At 57.3% G+C, this 25,469-nt stretch overlaps 1 protein-coding gene across 1 annotated transcript in view; it reads left to right on the forward strand.

The window, feature by feature from the left end:
* Positions 1–16,266: 16,266 nt before the first annotated feature.
* The window catches only part of Cpamd8 (C3 and PZP like alpha-2-macroglobulin domain containing 8), a 63,928-nt gene continuing 54,725 nt past the window's right edge, over positions 16,267–25,469 (forward strand). The window contains exons 1-3 of the mRNA XM_026389883.2: positions 16,267–16,367; positions 19,637–19,788; positions 21,164–21,186. Coding sequence (XP_026245668.2) covers positions 16,267–16,367; positions 19,637–19,788; positions 21,164–21,186 — 276 coding nt within the window. The remainder of the gene's footprint in view (positions 16,368–19,636; positions 19,789–21,163; positions 21,187–25,469) is intronic.

Consider the following 25,469-nt stretch of genomic DNA (forward strand, 5'->3'; position numbering starts at 1 on the left):
TTTTTAAATTGAAACCTTCTATCCGTACATCTTTATGGGGTACATTATGGTACCCCAAAGCATGTATCCCATGTGTGATCATCAAGTTAGAGGCATAAGCACTTCCATGTCTCTTCGACCATTAAATGATTTTTGTGTGTTGGAAACCTGGACTCTTCCTTCCTAGACGTTTTGAATGTATCGTAGATTATTTAACCAGTCCTTACCCTACTGAGCTGCAGAAAAACCAGGACTAACCCTCTTCTCTGGGCCAAGTAGCCCCCGTCCAACTTGGTCCTGTTCCCTTCCCTTCCTGAGGTCTAGGGGGCACTATTCCACCGTGTTCTTCCATGAGATCAACTTTTGATTGGTCACGTAGGAGGGAGAACTGTCATGTTTGTCTTCCTGCGTTGGTCCTATTTAGCTTAACATAATGACCTCAGTTCCATCCATGTTGGGATTTCCATTTTTTTGTGGCTGAATAATACATATGCCACATTTTCTTTATCCTTTCATGCACCCACGGACATCCGGGTGGATACTGTATTTTGTAAATAGAGCTGTAATAAACACAGGGGTGCAAAGACCCTTTCAGTATGAATATTTCATCTCCTTCAGATACACATCCAGTGATGGAATTGGTGGATCGTGCGGTTGTTGTATTTTTGATTTTTGAAGACTCTCCACACTGTTTCCCGTGGCGGCTATACTAATAGACACTCCCACCCCCAGGGAATAAGAATCCTCCTTCCTTGTATCCTGGCCAGCCCTTGTTGACGCCTGTCTCTGAGGTGATAGCCATTCTAACTGGTGAGAGGATCCCTCTCTGGTTCTGATCTTCATTTCCCTGGTGATGATGAATGTGTGTCATTGGATCTGGGACCTACCCAAATAGGATGAGCTCATCTTGAGATCCTTCTCTTATTATATCTGCAAAATCTTTTTCTGACTAGGCAAGGTGGGGCATACCTGCAATCCCGGCTATTCAGGAGGCTGAGGCAGGAGGATTGCAAGTTTGAGGCCAGTTTCAGCAACTTGGCAAGACCCTGTTTCGAAATTAAAAAAAAAAAAAAAATTTTTTTTTTGAGGGGCTGGGGAAGTATCTCAGTACTAGAGCCCCTTGGGGTCGATCGTCAATACCACCAACAAGTAAACATGAATCCCCTTCATTGTTCACCCCCCTACCGCCCCCAGCACGCTCCACGGACAGGATGGGGCATCAGACGGGAGCCTTATCAGTTCTTTGTCTCCCTTCCTGTGCTGGCCCAGTCCACCCAGCTGTCTCATGACAGTTCTCTTTGAAGACAAAAACCCCAGCATTGAAGCCGCTATATGCCCAACGCTTGCCAGTTCAATATCAGAGTCAGACTGACTGAGCAGTCCAGGCAGCGGGCCGAGCTGAGGGGTCCTGGAGGGGATCGGGGCTCGTGCTCCGCCCTGAGGAGGCCCCTGCCGCTCTTACAGAGGCCAGGGTCTTGTGCCACCATCTGCTTTGAAGTCTCACCTGCTACCCTTGGGTATTCAGGAAGATTCTCTACTCTGTTTCTCAAAAAGTTAAATCCAGAATCACACCCGGTCCAGCGATCTGACCCCTAAGTATAGACCTGAGTGGATCGAATTCAAGAGCGTTCTTAGCCACATTCTCTCAGTAGCTGAAAGGCAGACGTGCTCCAAACTTCCGTGACACAATCGGGTCCGTCCGTCCGTCATGGAATGGTATTCTGCCATCAGAGGGAGCCAAGCACCGAGGCACCTCACGTGAACCTGGATTACCTGTGCTGAGTGACAGAAGGCACACAAAGGCCACGCAGCCTGCGATCTCATTGATAGGAACTGTCCGGAGCAGGCTTCTCTGATCCACAGGGACAGAAGGCACAGCAGTGGCTGCCGGAGGCTGGGGCGGGAGAGTGACGGCCCGTGGGGACGGGGTCTCCTTCTGCTAGGATGAACGTGCTCTGGAACTACCCCGAGGAGAGGCCGCACAGCCTGGCGAATGTCCCGGACGCCTTGCCATCGTGTACTTTAAAGTGCTCCATGTTAGATCATTTCAATTTGCCTCAATGGGAGAGAAGGATCTACTTCTCTAAGGCACAGTCTCCTGATTTTAAAGCCAGGATAATGCACGTGTCCTTTGGGGTTGGGGCTGGGGCTCAGTGGTAGAGCGTTCGTCTAGCAGGCACTAGGCACTGGGTTTGATCCTCAGCACCTCATAAATGGGTCTGATGGGCAGGGGCTGGGTAAAGCTGGCCTCGGCCCGGCCTGTTGGGGATTTGCTGCCCCCCAGAGGCCACCTGAGGAATCTCCACCTGCAAGGCGCCGCAGCTCCAGGTCTATCTAGATGCTGTTTAGCTAAACCCAGCCTCTGTGCAGTGGACCCATCTTCCCTGTCCCCTCCTTCAAGACCTGGCCCATCAGTGGCCTTCAGGCCTGCTGTCCTTCCCCAACCTGGCCACATGAAGGGGTGCCATTCCTCATGGGGTTTCCTGCACAGCCTGGGTGACCTCTGCCCCCCCTTCCACTCCAGCAGGCACCCTACCCTGGGTAGGCAGCTCCGATAATTTGAGGAACCAGGGACACCCAGCCTGGACCTGTCCCTGTGACCTGTTCCGTCTGGTCCCATCTCCCAGCCTGCTTCCATGTGCCGCGCAGATCTGAGGTTCTGTGCTTGTGGGACCCTGCGTAGTCGCTGGGCGGAGCTACTAGGTGCCAGCTGCAACCCCCACCCCTGAGTCCTGACAGTCCAAAGTGTCCCCAGACGTTACTAATGTCCCCTCAGCTTGGTGAGCAGAAAGATCCCCCCCATGAAAACCACACCCCTAAACTAACGGGAGTGGGCACGGGGTCAGAGCAGCAAACTCTCCTGCTAGTCACCCCCAGAAATGTCCTGTGGCACAGGGGGCACTATCGGCTTTGCAAAAGCCCCTGGAGCTGGGCGCCCGTGGGGAGGCCTGGAAGACCCCAACTCCAGGCAGCCCTCCGGGGTCTTTTGCTGTGGAGTGTGGCATGATTTGCCTGTCCCTGGGGCCAGATGGGGATTCGGCTTCCGGGGGAACCAGGTCAGAGCACAGAGCTCCAGCAGCTTCCTCCATGGAGTGCGCCCCAGAGAGGACGCGGCTCCAGCCTCCTTCTCCCACGTACTCGGAGAACGCGGGCCTCTGATGAGCCGCGTGTTCAGGGAGGAGCAGGGAGCACGTGTCTTCTACGGGGGTCCCGAGCCCACGCCGAGACTCGGGGTTCGCTTCTCCTTGTGTTTGCTTCTGAAATCCAAGGATAAGATCGGTGTGGGAGGGGGCGCTCCTCCCAGGGAACGCTTCGAAGGCTGGCTCTGACCCGGGGGCCAGGTCGCAAGCCCTGCTCCGCAGGCGTTCCCAGGCTGCTGGCTTTCCGGAACTTTCCCATGAGGACCATCTCATTACCGCGGAGACCCTGGTGTTCAGGTCACATTTCTGGGCAGGACATTCTGCTCTCCCAACGGCCAGCCTTGCGCTGTGCCAGCTGCCGGTCACACGCCCTGGGAGACGCCACCAGCCCCGGGTCTCCACGGCTCCTCCCTGTCTTGATTTTGCTGCAGAATGCACCACACAGGCCACAGACGGTAGGGCCTGTCACACGTGCGTGGGTGACGGGAAATCAGACTTCATCAGACTTTAAAAATCCACTGCTCTGAAGGACACCATCAAGAAACTAAAGGGGGGGGGCAACCACGGGAATGGGAGGAGTAGAGTCCTCCCGCGGTGTCGGCTGGAAGGTCCCCCCAGAATCCCACAGATGCTCAAGTCCCTTGTGTCCCACGGTGGAGGTTTGTAGAGGACCTTTGCCCACCCCCCTGTTTTGAATCACCTGCAGATGGCGTAGAATCCCCAACGCCGTGGTTGTATAGGGCATCGCTTAGGGAATCACGACAAGAAAAGGGTCTCTCCACGTTCCGCACTGAGGCAGAGTTTCGGGAATTTGCAGAACCTAAGACACAGAGGCCCAATTTTATTTATGAGTCACCTGCCTGACAGGGGGCTTCTAGACCGATGATATAAAAAGAACCCTGTTGTCTCAAAGACCAAAAGACAAATCACACAATTTAAACATGGACAGGGCTGGGGCTGGGGCTGGGGCTCAGTGGTGGAGCGCTCACCTAGCATTGTGCGGGGCACTGGGTTTAATCCTCAGCACCACAGAGAAAGAAAGAAAGAAAATAAGGGTATTGTGTCCCTCTACAACTAAAAGTTCTTGTTTTTTTTAAATAGAGGATCTGGGTCGACATTTGCCGTGGGTGGAATCCTCCTGTTGCCGCATCCCGATTCCTATGTGGGGGGAGCCTGAGTTCGGGGTGTCATGGCACTTGAAAATGGGGCGTCTGGGAGACAAGGTCAGGAGGGTGGAGCCCTGGTGGATGGGATGGGTGCCCTTGTTAGAAGAGACGCGAGCGGCATGGTCTTTCTGTCTGCGTCTCCCCCTCCGCCCCACCTTGGAAAGACGCAATCAGAAGGTGGCCGTCTGCGAACCAGGGAGTGGCTTTCACCAGGAACCCAGTTGTGGTCAGACTTCCAGCCTCCCACAGTGAGAAATAGTGTTTTCTGTTTTATCCTCTTAGCGTAGGGAGTATCTGTCACACACCCCGAGCCAGGACAACTCCCCACTGAAGACAGACAGACGGACAACAGGTGTAGGAACCGTGAATCAGGAGGGAAATGCAACCCAGAGCCACGGCGAGATGGCACCTGGAACCAGCCAGAACGGGCTCTGATGAAAAGGTCAGATCGAGTTTGGGCAAAAATGAATAAAAATTGCAATTGTCCTATGTGGCTGGTGAGGGTGTAAAAAGGTGCAGCGACTTTGGAGAACAGTTTAGCCATTTCTGAAAACAGTCAACACGGACATACGTGACCCAGCAATCCCACCCCCCTATGGATGTGCCCCCAAATTTAAAAAAACAAAGAATTGCTCCAGATGTTTATTTGTAATAACCAAAAAGTGGAAACAACTCGAATGTCCACCAACAGATAAATATAGGAACAAAATGCCCATCTACATGGTGGAATGTTGTTCAGTCATCAAAAGAAATGCAGCTGGGCCTGGTGGTGCACACTTGTAACACCAGCAGCTCAGGAGGCTGAGACAGGAGTTCAAAGCCAGCCTCAGCAAAAGCCAGGCGCTAAGCCACTCAGTGAGACCCTATCTCTAAATAAAATACAAAACAGGGCTGGGGAGGTGGCTCCGTGGTCGAGTGCCCCTGAGCTCCATCCCTGGTACCCCAAAAAATAAATAAATAAATAAATAAAAAGGAATGCAGCCTTGACCTTCGCCACAGTGTAAGGGTACTTCAAAAACTGGTTGCTGAGTGACCAAAGCTGGGCACAAAAGCCCAGAGTGTGTGAGTCCACGATGTCAAACGTCCAGAACAGACAGATCACACCAGTGCAGGATGTCTGTGCTTGCTTAGCCCAGGCTGGGGTAGACGAATGGAGAAAGTGTGGGTGACGGAGGAAGGGTACAGTGACTCTTTGTGGGGTGACAAAGACACCCTACTTTTGGTGGACGGAGGCATGACCCTGTGAGTACCAGAGTTCCCCCTTATCGACAAGGGACGCGGGCGGAGGCCGGCTAGAAAGAGGTGATTAGGTCCAGGAGACAGTGAGAGAGGCCCAAGCCTCCCCGGGGTGAGTTCTGGCTTTTTTTATTTTTGATTTTTTTTTAAAATATCTATTTTTCAGTTGTGGGTGGTCACAACACCTTCATTTTATTTATTTATTTTTATGTGGTGCTGGGGATTGAACCCAAGGCCTCACCCGTGCTAAGCGAGCGCTCTACCGCTGAGCCACACCCCAGCCCAAGTTCTTGCTTTTTGTTAGTTGTATTCAGAGGGTGGAGAGTGAACCCCACCCTGTTGTTTAGGGGTGATGCCTTTGAGAAGTGATGAGATTCAATGGGGTCATTAAGGCAGAGCCCTTGTGATTGACTCTGGGAGGAGGAGGAGGAGGGAGACCACACAGACACACAGAGACACACACTCTCCAGCCATGACGTGACACAGCCCAAGGGGCCCTGCCAGAGCCTGTGCCATGCCGAATCTTCATGCCAAAACTGCCAGCCAAAATAAACCTCTTTTCTCTATAAATTAGTCTGCCTCGTGCGTTTCGCTAGAGTCACAGAAAGCTGACTGATTAGTTAATTAGATAGAAGCGGGTTCCTGCCAAAAGGATGGTTTGGGGGTCCTCGCCCCCCCTTCTCTTAACTCTCTTGCCTTCTGCCTTCAGCCAGGACGATGCACACGAAGGCTCTTGTCAGCTGTGGGTCCCCGAGACTTGGACTGTCCAGCCTCCAGGTCTGTGATGGCCACAGGAGATGGCTCCGGCGGTCCTCCGGACAGGGAGCATTCTGTGATGGCATCTGTGGGTGCCGCAGGACTCGCTGTCCTTGCTAAATCAAAGCACGCTGTCCTCCAGGGCCAGGTTTCAGAGGATGTGAGTGTCTGTCACATTGTAAGCGAGAAGAAAAAATGAGGGGCCTCCAGGAGGGTGAGCGGTCCCGGAAGCTTCCACAGAGTCCGAAACGAGGGAAGGAGGAGACGCTGCAGAATAGGAGACGTGTGGTGCAAATGTGTGTGTGCGTGTGTGTGCGTGTGTGCGCGTACGTGTGTGTGTGTGCGCGTACGTGTGTGTGCGTGTGTGCGCGAGTGCAACGCCGTGAGGTGTGCCACCCGGGTGCTGACTCCGACTGGGTGCCTTAGGGTAATAGAAACGGACTCTGTCCTGATCTGGGCGCCAGAAGTCCCAAGCCAAGGTGCCAGCGGCTGGTGCATCCTGGGGCTCTGAGGGAGGGTCCACCTGGGCCTCTCCAGGTGTCGCCCGGCTCATGCTGCACCCCCCATCTCACCTGCCTGTCTTCCCTCGTCTTTCCTCTGACACCAGCCGTGGCTTAGGGACCTCTGTCAACCCAGGACGGCGTCGTTTTGAGACCTCTTCCCTTCCTTACATCTGCAAAGAACCTCATTGCAAATCAGATCACGGCTCTGGGTGGATGTTTGGGGTGTGGGCCACCATTCAGCCTACACTAAGCGGTTTCCCGTGTATTCCCCAAACTGCGACCATCACCAGGATCTAGTTCCAGAACGTTCTGTCACCCAGAGGGAAACTCAGTTCCTATTAACCACCACTTCTCGTTCCCCTCTCCCAGCCCTAGAACCCACTGGCCTGCTTTCTGCCCGTGGATTGGCCTGTTCTGGATATTTCAGGTCAGTGGGATCAGGCACCACGTGGCCTTCGGCGTCTGGCTTCTGTCATGTGTTTGAGTTTCGTCTGTGTGGTAGCATAGGGCAGTGCTTTGTTCCTTTTCGTGGCTGAATAATATTCCGTTGTATGGACAGACCACATTTTCTTTATTCATTCACCTGTTGACAAATATTCAGGCGGTTTTCACCTCTGGCCGTTGTGAACAGTGCAGCTGTGAACACATGGGTACAAGTTTTGGTGTGAAGGCCTGTTTTCAATTCTGGGGACTGTACCTGAGAGTGGAATCGCAGGGCGGTGAGGTGTGGTGGGTTTGATATCTTCAGGAACAGGAGACTTTTGCTCAAACCCTTGTGGTTCCAGAAAGGACTTGAAAGTGAGTCTGTGCCCTCATCCAGGGATGGCACCGGGCCCATGAAGCAACGCTGCCCGAGGCTCCTCTGCCCAGCCCTGCTGACCCCACTGTGAGGACTCTGGGCCCTCCTACAGGACGGTCCTGCACTCTGTCCTCCCTGAGCAGAACTCAGATCACCTAGGCAGCAGCAGGACCCCAGGCCCTGCAGCTAACAGGAGCACCCCACGGACCAAGAGCCAGCGTCCCCCCCTCCCGTCCCCGACGCGGCCCCTGCCTGTGGCCACCTTCCATGAGGGAGCTGGGCCTGGGCCAGGCCCTTCTCCTGCCCAGGAGCCCCGCTGGCCTGGCCCACGTTCCCGCCTCACTGGCTAATTGGACTTGACGGGGCCCGGGGAGTTCCGGAAGCTTCCCTGGCCCTGGCAGAGACCCCCTCCCCCTCCCATGGGGCCCAGAGGATTATCTCGGTGACCCACTGACCCTGGGCAATTAGGAGCCTTTGGGGGACTGTGTGCTCCCCTCCGTGCACCCCCATTGGCCGGGCCCTGGCTGCAGACCAGCTGGGGCTCTGCTGAGGGCCGTCCTGGGTCCTGCTGGCCCCCGCGGGAGGGTCCAGGCCAGCGCCCACCCTCCTTGTCCTGCGGGGTTCCCTTCCGTCCTCTCTGCCCCGAGTTGGGGGGTTCTGTGCTCCTCTGGCTCTTCACCATGGGAAGCCTGGAGCCCCTCCTCCCTGGGGATCGGGGGGCCTCTCCCAGGCCTTGGCCCCCCTGGCTCCCCAGGGCTGGGGGTGTGGGGCAGAGGGCAGAGTCACATTGGAATCCCCGTCCGTCTGTGTTTCGTCTCATCCCATCGGAATTGGATAGATTTTTCCCCCCGGGGCTTATCAGACCCTCGGAGCTCGGGAAACCCGCATTTTCCACGGGGACCCAGATGATTCTAGGTTTCCATTTCTTTTCCGGGGCTGGGGATGGAACCCAGGGCCTCGCACATGCAGGCAGGGGCTCCCACCGGCCCACACCACCCCAGCCCTTTTTATTTTATTTTTATTTTTTTGTGAGACAGGGTCTCACTCCGTTGCTGAGGCTGGCCTTGAGCTGGCGATCCTCCTACCTGAGCCTCCTGAGTGGCAAGGGTTACAGGGGTGCGCCACCGTGACCGGCTCCAAAAGATATCCTTGATGATGTCCTCTGGGTCGAGAATGATCCCAAAGTCCCCTGCTCTGGTGGAGTTTGTCCTCTAGAGAGGGGAGACAGGGAAACATCGGAGATGGCGAAGACACAGTGTTGGAGCAGGGATTGTAGGTTTGGATAGGGCCAGAGTATGTCCCCACTGAGAATGCGACGACCTGGTGGTGTCCAGGCAGAGGGGCAGCAGAGCAAAGGCCCAGAGGAAGGAGTGCCTGGGTGCTGGGCACCTCGGGGGGTGTGGAGCTAGGGCGTGCGTGCTCTGCCCTGTGCATCTGGGTGGGCAGACCTGAGGGTCTGTGCCATCTAGACAGGCGAGGGTGGACCTCACCTGAGCAGGCAGCGGAGGAGGGGAGAATCAGGCCCGTCCTCAGAGTTCTTCAAAGGTGGAGGCGGCACGTCCACCAGGCACGTAGCAGGGAGTCTGAGCTCCGGGGTAACCCCACAGCTTTTGCTCACTTATGTAATTTCCATACCTCAATGGGATCGTCACTTACAGAGAGTGGGTATGATCAGGAGTCGGCAAACTGCAGACCCGGGCCACATTTCTGTAAGATGGTTATTTTGTTTGCACGGCCACGCTCCCTCCCCACACAGTGGCTGTGGCTCTCGTGTCCCAGTGGCAGGGCGGGACTGCTGCGAAGGCCCTGTGTTAACCTCCTTCTGTTGAGAGACCTCAAGTGGGTTTCGCTTCCTGTCTTGTTCCCTGGCTGACAGATGGCACAGGGTGGCGCGTCCCCAGATCCAGGCACAGTTGGAGCCTTGTGCTGTGGTCTGGGTCCCCATTGTGGCCATGTGAGGGGGGTGTAAGCCTTCAGAGGCGGGGCCTGGTGGGAGGTGAGGCCCTCACGTTGTTCTTGAGAATTTTGTTAGTTCCCTCAGGATTGAGTTGTTGTAAAGAGCAAGACGAGGTCCTGAATCTCTCCTTCCCCCTGTCTCTCCAGTGGATCTCTCCCTCTCCCGCATGCTCCTGTCACGATGCTTTGTGACCTGGCCAGAAGGCACTCACCAGGGCCGAGCAGGTATCAGCACAGTCTCTTAAACCTCCAGAACTAAACCTCTTTTCTTTATAAAATACCCTGTCTCAGAAATTCTGTTATAGCAATACAAATCAGATGAAGACCCTACACTATAGGATGACTGTGGTCGGCTGGATCATGTCCGAGTGCTGATCTTTGGCACCTGTGAATATCACCTTGTGTGGCAAAAGATGGGATTTTGTGAAGAATCCTGAGATAGCGATGAGATTATCTGGGATTATGCAGGTGGATTCTAAATCCATCGCAAAGATCCTTGTAAGACGAAGAAGGGAGAAGTCGTCAGACACCAGGGCAAGGGCCCCCTTGGTGGGGCCACATCATGGTGGGACCGTGGATGAGGGAGACCTCACATGGGAAGCCAGGAAGCCAGAGGGGGATGTGGGTCAGGCTGTCCTATGACTCCTCACCCAGGCCTCTCTCTCCAGGTGACCAGGCCACAACCGAGCCACCCTGTCCCAGGGAGAGAGTTCACCCTCCAGGGGCAGCAGCCCAGGTCACCGTCCGTCCCCAGGAGGCCCCGCTCTCACTTGGCCACTGGGGACCTATTTCCCCTTGCCTGGACCCTCGGGGGACACACTCAGCCTTGTCCATGCCATAGCCTGGGTGACACTGACCTCTGGTCTCCAGAACTGGGGGAGAGAGCTCGTGCTGTGGGAGGCCACAGGGAGGTGGGAACCCGTGACAGCAGCCGCAGGAACAAGCCCAGCTCTCCCCGCGCCCTGGCTGGGTGGCAGTCCCCCTGGGGGGCACCCCCCTCCTCAGGCCATGGCCGTCCTCTGCCAGATTCCGCCCTGGCTCAGGGCGGCTTTCCCAGCGCTCCCCGCTGCGTGCAGAGAGCCCCTTCATTAACCGCCTTCTGCCTCTCTGCCCGCCTCGCCTCACCGTGACTGATTAAAGGTGACGCCCGCGTCCCTGCCTGAAAGGACCCTGGAGATTCTCTGAGCTGCCCCTCGGGCACACGCCGGTGGTGAGTCCCAGCCAGAGGCCCCCCCCGCAGAGCCCTCCCTCCATACCCACGGCACGGCGGGGGGGGTCCCAAAAGACCCCGGGAAGCAGCCACTCACAGAAAACCAAAGGGCCGGTGGCCCGTCCACCCGCTCCCCAAGGCCCTGGGGACTGCGCCCCTGGCACAGGGCGGCCGCTCTCCTATGGATTGTCTCTCCAGGTGACCAGGCCACAACCTCGCCACCAGGCCCGCAGCCATGAGCCCCAGACAGACCCCACGGCCCTCTCAGGTGTCAGAGGCAGTGGGGAGCCGCTTGTCCAGCTGTGGACTTGTTGCTTCTGGCCTCCTGAGTCCCAAACTGACCTGGCCAGTGGCCTGCTGCCCCCGGAGGGTGAACACTCTCCCTGGGACCGGGTGGCTCGGTTGTGGCCTGGTCACCTGGAGAGAGAGGCCTGGGTGAGGAGTCATAGGACCTGTGGCGTCCTCGGGCGAGAAGGACAGGGACGCACAGGGACACAAGGCCCTCGGGATGGTCAGCTGCAGCCTGAGACACCAATGGCAGGGGGAGGGGATGTGCCAAGTTCCAGGGTGACCCGTCAGTGACGGAGCCACAGCGTGACTGTGATTATGAACCAAAATAAAGTGTTTCCTGGAGACTCATGAAGATGTTTTACGCAAAACACAAGATGTTTGTGCAGTGACATGGTTGGTCCTTACACAGAGAAATGAACACGTTCTCCTCCTGGTGCCCCCGAGGGCCACCCTTCCCGCAGTCCTGCTTGACTCCGAGTGGTGACTTTGCCTCTTCTGTCTCTGAGCCACATGCTCTGTGGTCACCCTGTGTCTTTTTTTTTTTTAATGTGCCCAGGGATTGAACCCAGGGGTGGTTAACCACGGAGCCCATCCCTGCCCTCTTTTGTGTTTTATTTAGACACGGGGTCTCATTGAGTGGCTTAGTGCCTAATTGCTGAGGCTGGCTTTGAACTTGAGATCCTCCTGCCTCAGCCTCCCGAGCCGCTGGGATGACCGGTGAGCACCACTGCGTCCTGCCGTGTCATCATTTTTGACAGGTGGGCATTCAGGGGAACCCCTACCCCCCACATACACACCCCCACATACACGGACCTGTGTGTGCACAATGTTAAGCAGTTCAGAATGGCACGGATCCTGCGGTAAGTACACGTCAGGGGGGTGAGGCCGGAGCCTCCACAGCGCCCTGTTAAAGCTCCGGTTGGAAACCTGCGGTCTCACCAGGCGACCCACAGGGCCCCAGTGGCCTCAGACACAGCAAGTCACTCCCCCACCTGACAGACCCAGAGCCAAGCCTCCGGCAGGCTGTCCTCCCTGATGAGGGGAAAGGCCAAAGACCAGGTGGGGACCACCAGACCAGGTAAGTGACACCACTGAGAGAGCTGGTGGCAGCTGATAGGGATCGAAGGGGGGTCAAAGCCCCCAAATTTGATATAAATATTGGAGCAAGGAAGAGACGCCCAGCCAGCCGACACTGATGCACACGGGCCGGAGAGCCTGCGGGGCACCTGGGCCAACACCCGACTCTCCTCACCCGCCTGACCCTCTGCCTGTTCTCCCGCTCTCAGACCCCACAGCCGCCTCTGGACCCTGGTGAGAACAGGCTTCTCCCTGTGACCGCCTCCTCAGCCAGCCACCAGCTCCACCCCGAGAAGCCTGCCTGGGGTCCTGACCTGGTCACCAGGTCTGAGTGAGTGGGCACCTGCTGGACTCGGAGCCTGAGGCTGAGACTTCGGATCTGACCCTGGAGCCTGGCGTGCAGAGGGACCGTCTCGAGCCTGTCATGATCAGGTGTGTTTGCAGAGCTGAGACTCATCGAGAAGGGTTTGCTGTGAGTGGGTCATGTCGATTGCAGCGCCCAGCCTCGGGGTCTGCCATTTCCTTGGTTAAGAACCTGTGGAGTGAAGTCGTATGGAGCAGTCTGAGGAATAGAGCATCGACGAGGGCAGAAGCACGTGGACATTCTTCCTTTCCTCCCTGCAGACTGCAGACGTGGCACCTTCTGCCATCGAGACAGCCCCGTGCTAACCGGGAAACGGGCCCAGGTTCCCTGGTGGACACGGGCGCAGGCAGATGGGTTACTGTGAAGGCCTGGGAGGGAGGCGGTTGCCTGAAACGAGATGGGGGCCCTGATGGAGCGGGGGTGTGTGGGGTGTGGGTGTGCGGGGCGTGAACCTCCGCAGGACACCATAAGCCAGGTGTGGGGTTCTGCCTTCGCCTGGGATTTTCTTGAAGAAAGATTCTCATGTCGGCAGATGAGACATGACACCTGAGGCCCCGATCCGTCCCGATGTGTCCATTTTGTAGGGACAAATTTGTATTTTCCAAATAGCATTCAGGGCTGGGGCTGGGCCCTGAGGCAGAGCGCTGGCCTGGCACGTGTGAGGCCCCGGGTTCCGTCCCCAGCTCCCGTCCCCAGCTCTGCAAAGAAACAGAACAGCCTCAGACGCCTTGGGGCAGAATCAGTGCGCTGGGCTCCACCCAGTTCAAACTGCCAGAGGGAGGTCACAGAATGTGGAGTCCGCGAAAAGGCGCTCGGGATGTATTTTGGCCACGACACACAAGAGTCCCAGATGACGCAGAGGACAGAGGACAGTCAGAGGTGGAAAGGAACCGGGTCGGGGGTTCTGGGGAACTCTGCGGCCTTTGCTTCTCTGGTGTTTCAGGGCCGGGAGGGAACCCGGGCCCCCAGGCAGGCTGGACAGGGGCCCTACCCTGAGCCGCACCCCAGCCCCAGTGCTGATTCGGGGCCTCCGGGGGCGCCCCGAGGTTCTGGGGAAGACAAAGCCGGCGGATAAGGAGGCCTGAGCCGCCTTGGATTTTTGTTTGCAGGTGGGGCCCCGCCACCACTTCCCCTCAGATACTGAGGGGTGACCCGACTGCCAGCCAGGGGGAGAGGGGACACCATGCCAGGCTGGGCCACGTTGGGTGGCCCTCGGGAGCAGTGGGGCCAGCGGGGGCCCAGCCTCTGTGCCACGGGAGGATGCAGTTGGCTGTCTGAACAGTCCCCAGCCGCGGGAGGTAGATGTGTCAGGCCGACGGCTGGGTGGAGGGGCACCTGGGACAGCAGGACTCGGGTCTCGTGGTTCTGTGAGACTCAGTGACCTCACAGGTGGCCAGGGCAGACCCCTCTGCCGGGGGACAGGTGAGATGCCCCAAAGGCAGAGGAGAGGGACACCCTTCCAGAGAGAGGGGATGCTGGCACCGGGCCAGCCTTGGAGCTGGCGCAGAGGGTCCCGGAACCAAGGAAGCCCATGGGTGGGACCCAGGCAGGAGCCCAGAAGGCTCGCTCGGGGCGGGGTCAGAGGCGGTTACGAGGCAGCCAGGGCCGAGGTGCAGGGCCGGGCCGGGCAGATGCTGGCCAGGCAGGTGCTGGCCTGGCCTGGCCTGGCCTGAGGGTCACACAGTCAGCTTCTCTTTTTTTTTTTTTTTTTTTTTGGCATTGGGGATTGAACTCAGGGACACTCACCACCGAGCCCCGTCCCCAGCCCTATTTTGTACTTTATATTTAGAGACAGGGTCTCACTGAGTTGCTGAGGGCCTCCATGTTGCTGAGGCTGGCTTTGAACTCATGATCCTCCTGAGCCACTGGGATGACAGGTGTGTGCCACCGCGCCCCCGCCTAGCTAGTTAGCCCTCTTGACAGCTGGGTCCACTCTGAGAAATGTGGCCTCATTTCTCAGAGATGGCGATCCCATGCAGGGGCTGTATGCCACTGTGGACATCCCAGAGCCCTCCCTTAAACCTTGATGGTGCAGCCCAGTCACCTCCCATCTGTCACCTCATCTAGAGACAGAGACACAGGGACCAGGATACAGAGACGAAGACCGCTGCCCCCGTGTCACATAGCAATTTCAAGGTTAACTTTCTTCTTCTTTTTTTTTTTTTTTCTTTTTAACAAGGAGAACACACATTGAAATAAGGATCAATGTCTAGTAAACAGGTCAAGCAGCAAGTCACCCACTGTCGAGTGCCACGTGGTGCCTTCTCTACCATGGGCACTCAGACCCTTGCTGGCACCAGCGTCACCACAAACATGCTAGAGTGAGCCGTGTGCTGTCACGGCTGCGAGGGTGTCATGTGCTGTGGCATCACCAGGCACAGGGTCTCCAGCCCTATCACAGACTGGTGGGACCCTCTCGGTACAGGCAGCCCTACACCGAGCCGCACCCCAGCCCTGCAGCCCGCCTCGGTCCATGGTGGTGCATCACTGAACCAGAGGTTGCTCTTGGTTCTTGGTTGGCACCACCTGCCCTGGGGTGGCCTGGGATGTCCTTGGAGGCTGGCATCTCCCAATGTCTCAGCAGGAGGGACCAATGTCCCCCCACCCAATCCACTCCAGCCCCTGCGTGTGCTCGCCATCTCCGGCCTACATGCTTAGGGACAAGTCTTGTCCGTCCTGGCCTGCCCACACCTGTCCTGGGGCTAGGTGCTACCTGGATGGCCGATGGTCAGCTGCAATCCTGTGCCTGGGGCATGGGGCATCCAGAGGGCCCACCCTGGCTGGGGAGCAAGGGCTGTTCCTCAGCAGGAGCTGGGTCAGTGAAGGAGGGAGCCGAGGGGTGTCATGGCCACGGGCAAGGTGGTAACGAGGTGGACAGGAGCTCCAGGAACCAGGCTGAGGTCAGGGCCGTTAGAGCCACTTCTGGACAACCAGGAGTTTGCACTTGGTCTCATGGGTGGCAGGACGCAGGGAGCTCACAGGATTGGGGCTGGCGGGTGGGCGGTCAGCACTGAGGGAGGGCAGCTGGTAGCTGGGGAGTCCTCACTACAGGGAGCTGGGACAAGACTTGTGAGTGGCACAGGGAACAGGACAAGAGGACATCAGGAAGCTCCCGGCCAACTCTAGTGTCTGCTGAAGGAGAAGCGCCACCGAGGCCCACAGGAGAGGGGCCTGGTCAAGGGGATCTGCCGACGATGGGGTGTGGGGGAGCAGCCTGGGAGGACTGACCGCTGGCCAGACTCAGTTTCCCCGAAGGGCCCGCAGGCTGCACAGAGTGCAAGGTCCAGGCCAAGTGGGAGGCTGGGCAGGGGCCCTGAGCGGTGGGAGGGTGAAGGTGGTGACGCCCAGGCACAGCAGAGAGGGTTCTTCGAGGGGACCGCGAGGGGACAGCTGCGGAGGCGCCGGGCAGGGCGATGGGGGTGGGGTGGCAGAGGTTGGGAGGGACCGGACAGGGCGGTCGGTGGGCGCGGTGGGCGGTGGAGGGGGCGTGGTGGGCTGGGCGGGGCGGGAGGGGCGGCGGAGCGAGCTGGGGACACTGAGGGGGCTGAGCCCGCGGTGCAGGGACGCGCGGGGCGGGCGGGACGCGGCGGAGGCGGGGGCTGGCCGGGCTACCCCAGCGTGGCCGGGCGCGGAGCTGGGCGCTTGGCGCTGGGCGCACGGCACCGGGGCTGCGAACAAAGAGCCCCCGGTGGTGGAGGCGGCGTGGGGACGGCTGCGCTCGGACGGTGGCCCTGGCCCAGCCGGGGCCCGACCCCCTCCCTGGGCGCCGCGACCCCGCCAAGCCGAAAAATGAGGGGCGCCCTGTCCCGTCCGCTGCTGCTCCAGTTGGTGCTGCTGCTGCTGCTGTCGCCTTCGAGGGACCGAGTGCGCGCCGCGCAGCCCCAGGCCCCGTGAGTCTCCCTGGGCGACAGCAGAGAGGGCAGCCTTCTGGGGCGGGGATCGCGGCGACTGGCCCAGAGATTGCAGCGACCTGCCGGAGGCCACACAGCCTCTGCTCTGGGCTGGCCCTGGAGGGCTGTCTCCGTGATCGAAATGGGGAGGGGACATCAGGAGCCCCCCCCCGTGGTGGAGGAAGGTACAGGGATTCCCCAAAGGTCAAGCTGCCCCCACACCCCGCCTCTTGTTTTGGGTGTGATGGGGACTGTCATCTTGGGTGGCGATTTTCCGTTTTCGGACGTGAAGGGGAGGAGGCTGGGGCCGCTTTTGCCGGGGTGGCCCGGTGGAGGGGAGGAAGTGTGTGTTTGGCTTGGACATTTTTCTGGAAGTTTGCTTACAGAGCTTCTGGTGGCTGACACGGGAGAAGGTGAGGTCACTGGCTGGGGGAGAGGTTCCCCTGAGTTGGCTTCAGGGAAAAGATCCAGACCTGCCAAGTTTCGATGAGCCGGCAGGGGCTGTGGGTTCAGGGGGCTGCCCACGCACAAGCCCAGCCTGTAAAGTCCAGCTGGGCATTTAGAAGGTGGCCTGCTTCACCGCCTCTTGGGCAGAAGGTTCCCATGTAAAAAGCAAGACAAGGTGGGGGCTGTCACTCCCAGAGACGGTGCCTTTCTGGTCACTGTTGGAAAAGTACAGAACACTGCACTGTGTTCTGAGCTTTGGCATTTGCCTCCCCTGGGCTCTGTGAGAAGGGAACCCTGCCCACTTCTGTGCTGGTGTCCTTTAGAGTAGGGGTTCGCATCCCTGGAGGGGGTTTCCGCCTTTCTGAGGTCATTCCCAAGTGTCTGGAGGCATTTTGGGTTGTCACAACTAGGGGGAGGCAGGGCCGTTGAAATCTTCTGGGTAGAGGCCAGAGACACCGGTCCCACACTGCCCCGGACGGCCCTCCACCAAGAGGTCTGGACCCAATGGAGAAACACCAGCTTAAAAGGACCAAGTTTGGAGCCCTTGGGTTACAGATTTATTTGTTATTTATTAGTTTATTCCCTGGTGGTGCTGGGGATGGAATCCAAGGGGGCTCCACCACTGAGCTACATCCACAGCCCTTTTCATTTTATTTTCTAAATTTGGAGACAGGGTCTCAGTAAGTTGCTGAGCTGCCCTTAATCTCGCCATCCTCCTGCCTCAGCCTCCCTAGTTCCTGGGATTTCAGGCCTGCGCCTCTGAGCATGACTGTTGAAGAATTATAAGGGGTTTTCAGGAGTGTTTGTCCCAGGCTAAGGTCATCCTGAGGTCTGATCGACTGAGTCAAGAGGAATTTCATCCTGGGAGGCATCATCGCGTGAAGAGAAGTCCCCAACAATAACCCACCCAGGGTTTCAGATCAGCTGGCCTCCCTAAGTCAGGGCCACAGTCCATCTAGCCTAAGTTTCGTCTCATTTGGAATAGCTCTGGCTACCCGCTCCTGTGACCTGAGCCGCGTGAGTTTGCATACTGTCGTGAGGCCAGTTCTGCCCATGCTTAACCAAACACCCTATTTCCTAGTCTGGGACCTTCTCAGACCAGAAGGAGAGGAGACAGTGTCAGCCCAGGTGTTGGCAGGTGGGTCAGGACGGGATAGCGCTTGGTTGGAAAAACAGCCCAAGAGCTGCATAGAGCTGCAGCTTCTGAGCGGCAGGAGAGGCGGGTTTGGTCATGTGAAGTTCTCTGGGCAGCGGGATGAAGACTGTAGCCCAGATGGGGTGAGGTAACCAAGGAAACCAAGGAAGGTTACCTGGGAGAGTCACCAAGGAAGACGGAGATGATGGTCTGTTCACCAGCCGATCTCCCTTTCTCCGCACGAGCTAAATGGAAGACCTCTCTAAACTCTAGGGACTCCTGGGAGTCAGACAGGAACACTGTCCTGAAGGAAGCCACGTTCCCGTGCTGGAGCCCGGCAGGACACCTTCAAAACCAAGGTCATGGTCTGTGCCGGGCAGTGCTAGGATTAGATTGTACACAACACCTACCCAAGGTCACTGCAAGCTCTGGTCGGCCCTGAGGCTGTACCTACGTGTGATCCCGAGGGACTGAACTGTGGCCACTGTGCACGCAGAGAGCGCAGCATGATCCTGGGGTCACTGCCTACTGTGGCCATCCCTGCAGCCAGCAGCAGATACCCCACACCCACACTGTCTTTTGGAACAGAACATCGTTGATGATAATTTAATGCAGCCCCGTTCTCAGGTGCATTTGTGGAGTGTGCGTGTGGCCTCTTATCTGAGAGATCCTTGCCTGACCCAAGTTCACAAAGACTTCCTCCTGTATTTTCTTCTAGTGCTTCTACAGTTTTTATCTCTTCAGAGCTCTGACCCACTTTACTTGAGTCTTAGTGTGTGGTGTGAGGTCAGGGTCTAAATCCATCTTTCTGCCTATGGACATGGTATCATCATGGAGAAGATCTCTGAGGAATTGAAAGTCTGATCTCATTGCCTGGTCCCTTTTCTTTTTAGTCTTTCTTTCCGGTACCCATAGTCTGCATGGCTGGGATCCGAGCATGGCTGTTGCTGAGATTCTTGGCACTTGCCAGGACATTTTGTGTAGTGACAGAAACTTGGTGCTTTTTACATGGAAGGGTGCAGATCCTGGGATGCAGGAGCTCAGGCAGGGAGGACCTGGGTCTTCAGGGTAGGTGACTCAGGACCATTTCCTTCCTGGCCGTGTGGTCTGGTGCCTGTGCCTGATCCTTCTGGAGAGTCCGCTTCCCATCAGAAAAGTGGGATAATGACCCCTGCCTTCTAGAAATGCCTTAGACAATCAGAGGGCTTTTGTAAAGTGAGAGTACACTGCCTGGTCTCGTGCTGACTGGGGAACATGGCTTGTCCTCCTTGGGGCTTACTCGTTGGCTCTGTAAGTGGGGTCATGGTGACATTGCTGACATGACGGCTGTCAGGATGATGTGGAATCTTGCTGGTGACCTGCCTTGTGGAGGAGAGCATTTTGGACGCTGGGCATGGCATGTGAAAAGGTCCTGAGACAGAAGGAAACAGAGAAAGGAGGCCAGAGGCCAGAATACAGAGAGTGATGGTTGGTGGTGATGCTGGGTGGGTCCCGTGAGACCAGATTCTCACCCAACATGGGGGCTTTGGGGTGGATAAGTCAATCCCAGGCCTCCAGGAGCAGCAGTGTCACCTGGGGGTGGTCAGGAAAAGATGGGAGTCTGCCTCCAGGGAGCTCCCCGGTGCAGCCAGGGTGCTGGCCGGTCTGGGGTGGATGGGACCTTCACCTCCCTTCTCCTTTCCTCTAGGGGCTATTTGATCGCTGTGCCCTCTGTCTTCCGCCCTGGAGTGCAGGAAGTCATCAGTGTGACCATCTTTAATTTCCCCAAGGAAGTCACGGTCCAGGCTCAGCTGGTGGCCCAGGGCGCGGCGGTGGCCCAGAGCCAGGGAGCTATCCTGGGTAGGTCCTCCGGTGCCGACCAGGGCTTCCTCTCCTCTCCAAAGCGGAGCCACCCAGGCCCCCAGGGATGGGGCATCTTGGACGGCCCTTGGTTTTTCTCCTACTTCACATCCTGGGGAGGAGGGGGGAGGGCGGGCTGCGGGCTCCCAGAGGGACAGACGAGAGGGTGAGGGCCAAGAGGACCAGTCCCCTGCCCAGTCGGGGCCTAATATCCAGAGAGCCTTGGTCCTCAGTGGACCTGGTTCTGGGGGTGCAGACCCAGGCCAGAGATAGGACAGGGGACCTGGAGGGGACTTCATGGTCCTGTGGTGCTCCAGCACCCCAATGCCTAGACCCAGACCTGGGCTCTCAGATCTGTCCCTGTGTGGCACTGGCTCCCAGCCAGCCTCTGGCCCTTAGCCAAACCCAGAGGAGAAGGGTGGTGGCCTCCTGGGCAGAGGCCTGCCCTGGGAGCTGGCTGTCCTGCAGAACCAGCAGTCTCATTCCTCAGGCGGAGCCTGGGCACAGGGACCCAGACCAACACCGGGGGCCCTGAGGCCAGCAAGGCCGCGCCTGCCCCTGGGGTGGCATGTGGAAGCTGGGGACATCCGCAGGCAGCCCCTACTGGCTGCCAGCCCTCAAACCCAGTTCCCGTTGACTTCAACAGGAGCGAGTGTACCCACAGCAGAAAGGAAGCCCACTGGCTGCCACGACTGGATCCTGGTCCCAAATCCTGGTGGGGCCTGATTCTCCTCTGAAGACCAGGGCAAGGGCCCATTTCCCAGGATGGGAAGATGGAGCCTCTGATGGGTGGATCTTGGGTCACGTGCTCAACCCTGAGCCAATCCCTGGAACCAGGAGGAAGGCCTAGGCAGATTAGCGCAGAGCCCCAAGGGACATGGGTACTGCCCCTTGGAGCCGTGGAACTGGGAAAGTGGCTCTCCCAAGGAATTTGGGGTTCTGTTAGCAAGAAATAGGGAATGGATCCCGCCAGGAGGCAAAAACTGTAGATACTTCATCAATTCCTGGAGGCCAGAAAGCCCAGGACAGGTGTGAGAGCCTCAGATGACTCCATGCAGGTAGAAGAGCTGAGGGGATGATGGAAGAGCAGTTCTGGTCGACTGGGCTGGGCTCCTCTGGGACCTCAGCGTCCTCTTCTTTCTCTCCGCCAGTCTTGTTCCTGTCTCCTGGTGTTTTCTGTTTACTTCCTTCCCAGCTTACTTTGGGCAGGGCCGGGGGAGGTAAATTAAGTAGGCAGACAGGCCAGCTTCCCCCTGAGTAGCCCAGCTCGGCCTGTCCCCGCCAGCCTTCACCTCCCACCATCTTGGAGAAAACTTCTCACATCTGCCAGTCCCAACAGTTTCGATTTAACTTTTTTCATTTTCTTTTTTTTTAGATAAAGGAACCATCAAACTCAAGGTAAGCCAAGAATTTTAAAAATCATAAAACCCTACCTTGGAAAGAAAGGATGGAATGGAGTGAACAGGAGAAGTTGCTTGTGTTGTGAGAAAAATCGTGAATCGTAAAAAAAGATCAAGGAAGGTGGGGAAGGTGACAGTGGCCGTGATCCCGCCCCCATGGCTCACGTTTCCCTGGCTCCGACAGATCCTTGTCCGCACGGAGACTGAAGGGGAGGTTCCGCGGGCTTCTGTCTCCTCCTTGTCACCAGCCTGCTTCTGTGTCTCTCGGTCTCTGTGGTTTGCATCTTCTTGTGAACGGGGTTCCATGGTTGTCCTCATCTGGGCTGATTCATGAACCCCACCTGGTACATAGGTTTCACTTTATTTTCTTGGTGCTGGGGATGGAACCCGGGTTCTCGAGCGTGCCAGGCAGGCGCTCACCGCTCACGACACACCCGGCCCCATAGGTTTGTTTGTGCGAGGCACAGGGTTCGATCCTCAGCACCACAGAAAAACAAATCAATCAATAAAAGGTACCGTGTCCATCTACAACTAAAACTGCATATGAGAAAAGTTCGGGGCGGAACTCACTGGTAAAGCCCTTGTCTGGGGTGTGCGAGGCCCTAGGTTGACCCCCAGCACCAGCATCATCAAAAAAAAAAAAAAGAAAGAAAAAAAGAAAAGAAAAAGAAAAAAGTTTACATAGGTTTTTTTTTTTTTTAAATAAGCTTTTACTTATTTTATAAAAAGTTTTAGTTGTAGATGGACACGATACCTTTACTTTATTTACTTATTTTTATTGGTGCTGACGGTGAACCCAGGGCCTCCCACGTACTAAGCAAGCGCTCTCCCGCACAGCCCCAGTCCTGTTTACCAGTTCTGATATTAGAATCTACAGGTGGCCGGCACTTTTGTGTGGAAGGCAGCATCGGTCTTCTGGAAGCCTTTTTAGGCTAAACCCTCCACCAGAAGAATTCTGAGGTCAGGATCCGGGCCTCCGGCTGGTGGTGCTTTGTCCTGGGAGGCACCTTAGTACCCATTCACGGCTTCACCTGCCGTGTGACCAGGAGGGACCAGGTTCCCCGCAGCCTCTTGGGCATTAGTATTATTATGTAAAAACCATTTTACATTGCAAACTCCACAGCAGTCACTCTCTGCACGGAGTCCTTGGGTTTCAGGGAGTTCCCAGGCCCTGTCTGCATTAGCTGTCCCTAACCCTTACCAGGTGCTCCCAGAAGTCCGTGAGCCACTGGGCGACTTTCCATCACCGCGTTCCCAGCCCTGGGGTGGGAGTGAGGGCTTTGGGGAGTGGTCTCCCTGCCCCTCTGCCTCGGGATGGAGCCCAGGGTCTTGGCTGCTAGACCCTGCACCCCCGGCTCCACCCAGACACCCCCCCTCCCGCCTGTTTGCGGTGAGAAGCCTTCCTCCAGGGCTCGCTCTCACCCAGTGGGTGGTCTGCCCTCCACTCGCACCCCAAGGGGACATTGACTCAGGGGGGTCACTCCTGGCATCTCGTGGCCTAGGCCAGGGCTGCTGGGTGCCCTTCAGTGCACAGGACAGTCCCCACCCAGGGAAGGGCAAGCCCCAAGGTCCACAGCTGGGAAACCCTGAAGAGAGGCCCAGAGCTGCCCTGGCCGCTTCCTGTGGCTAGATCTGCGGTCTCGTGACATCAGAGATGGCTGGACAGATGTGTAGACCATGTGTGTCCCCAGCCGTCCTGCCTCAGAGGGCACACTGCATCATATGGGCTGGGGGTTTGCGTGAGACATCGAGAAAGGGCTGTAGCATGCTGAGGGGCGTCCAGCAGATCTCAGGACTGGACTAGAGACTTCTAGAGACTTCCAAGAAAGGGGCTTAAGAGGTAGCACTTGGCATAGCTCTGGAGAGGAGCAATGTCCAGGGACATCTGTGGTTGTCACAATTGTACAGGGGGCTGCTGCTATCAGCACCAAGTGGCTGGAGGCCCAGGATGCTGGGAAACTTTCTGCAGTGGTCAGAACAGCCCCTATGGCAAAGAACCATCTGGCCCCAAATGTCAACAGTGTCAAGGCCGAGAATTCTGCTCTGTGGAATGAGGGTTTGGGTGTCAGATGACACTGCTCTCGTGGGTGCAGGATCCCCTCTTTGTTCCACTGCTGTGTTAGTCAGTTTTCTATCACTCTAATGAAGTACTTGAGATAAGTAACTTGTAAAGAGAAAAGGTTTATTCTGGTTGTGGTTCTGGAAGTTTCCGTCCACGATCCGTTGGCCCTATTGCTTTGGGCTTGCTGAGGTATTGCATCATGGCAGGTGTGCAAGGTGGAGCAAAACCACTTAGAGTAAGGGGGAAGATGGCAGAGGCCTGGGTCCTCAGCCCCTTTGAGGTCACACCCCCAATGACCTAAAAACCTCCCACAAGACTCCACCTCCCAGAGGTTCCCTGCAACCCCCAAAAGTACCACCTTTAACACATGGCCCTCTGGGGACACTCACCCAAACCAGAGCAGCTGCCCAGGGGACTCCTCCGGGCACACAGGAGCTTCAGGTGGGCAGTTTGGAAGCCGGCACTGTGGGGACCCCCATCCGCATCGGGCACTGTGGGCAGGCCCTGTCCAGTCTGAGTCTCGGCCTCTCATTGCAGCAAGATGCTGCGTAGAGGCTCTCAGTAGAACTTTCTAGAAAGCATACCTAAAACCCAGGGATGCTTGCTTCCTTCTGATTCTTTGGACATATCCGTCCATTGAGTGGCATTTCTCTCTCAGAGGTCTGTGGAGCCGTCCCTGTAGTTGAACACGTTCCTGCTTTCCGTGTCACGTGCTCAGCTGGTGGCAGGCAGAGGGACAGGTCAGAACATAGTAAGAGGTCTGTGATTCTATTTTACAATATAGCAGAGGAAGGGAGAGAATGCTGAGGGGGTAGCAGAGTAGAGCCACACTGTCCATGACAGGGAGAGTGACCTGTAGGCAGAGGTCACAAGGGGAAAGGCATTCCAGGAAGAAGAGATAGCCAGTGCAAAGGTCCTGAGGCAGGAAGTAGAAAAAGAGAGGTGGCCTTGGCCTGGAGCAGAGAGAGCCACAGAGCTCCTGCAGAGAGTGGGAGAGGCTTCTAGTCTCTGGACTCGGCCGCGCCTGCCTTCCTTTGGTCACCAGGGCCACAGGCAAGGAATGGGCTGGAGCAGTGGGCTAGGCTGCAGACCCCTGAGGAGGGCAGAACAGGGTCCTTTAGTTCAAGACCCACCTGGACCCGAGGAGGCCGCCCTGGCCTGTCAGGGGGGAGGGCTGGGCCCAGAGTAAAGTCAGCTACCTCTGGGTATTGGCTGGAGTCGGGTGAGATGACCACCAACCCAGCCCTCCCACAGGGGACCTGGGCCTAGGAGCCTCTTCCTTCCTTGGTCCCTGGAATCTCCACCTTTGCTCTTGGCCTCCAGCAGACTAACTTGTCCTGGCCACCTCGTTGGTGAATCTTCCTTGTCTCCTGTGTTTGGGTCTCAGCCCCCAAGCCCTTTGGTGTCAGGGATGTTAAATGCGTGAACCTGGATTACTGAGGTCAGGAAGGGAGGGCTGTATCAGTCTATTTCTCGTTGCTATAACAAAGTACCCAGGGCTGGTGGCTTTGTAAAGGAAAAAAGGTTATTTCACCCACAGTTTTTGAGACTGGAAGTGCAAGATGGGGGCACCATCTGTTCAGACTCTGGTGAAGGTCCCTTTGGGTGGGTTCCACCATGCAGACGACATCATGGTGGGAGCATGTACCAGACGGAGAGATCACGTGTGAGACAGGAAGCCAGAGAGTCAGGGCCAGGCTCACGCTACGCCAGTGTCCCCTGTGGAAACTGACCTGAGGCCCAAGAGCGCTGCCCGCACTGACCTTCCAGCGGCCCCGCCTCTCGAGTCCCCACATGTCTCAACATGTCTCTCTGGGGACCAAGCTTCTAGCACAGGAAGGGGATGTGGTCACACCCTATCCGAGTCACAGCAGGGGGATCTGCTGTCTAGAACATTCTAGAAAGACCTTGGAGGGCTGGCAGGTGCAGGACCAAGGGGACCAGCAGCCCTGCAGCCTTTGTGACCTGGGTCGAGTCACTGTGTGTCAGGGCCACATGTGACGGGGCTCAGCACTCACACGCCCTGTGTCTGAAGACCTCCCGGGTGACCTCACCCACCGGGACGAGGCAGGGCAGCCACCCAGCCCCAGCCGCCGAGCCCCATTCTCTCCCCACGGGTCACTGTGCACAAGGAGGGCAGGGGAACCCCTGGGGGGCCCGCAGTCTCCTCTCCCAGGGGACAGCTGGGTCCCCGGGAAGGAAGCGGAGTCCCCTGGAGG

Source organism: Urocitellus parryii, chromosome 3 (assembly GCF_045843805.1).
Source record: "Urocitellus parryii isolate mUroPar1 chromosome 3, mUroPar1.hap1, whole genome shotgun sequence".
Taxonomy (NCBI): Eukaryota; Metazoa; Chordata; class Mammalia; order Rodentia; family Sciuridae; genus Urocitellus; species Urocitellus parryii.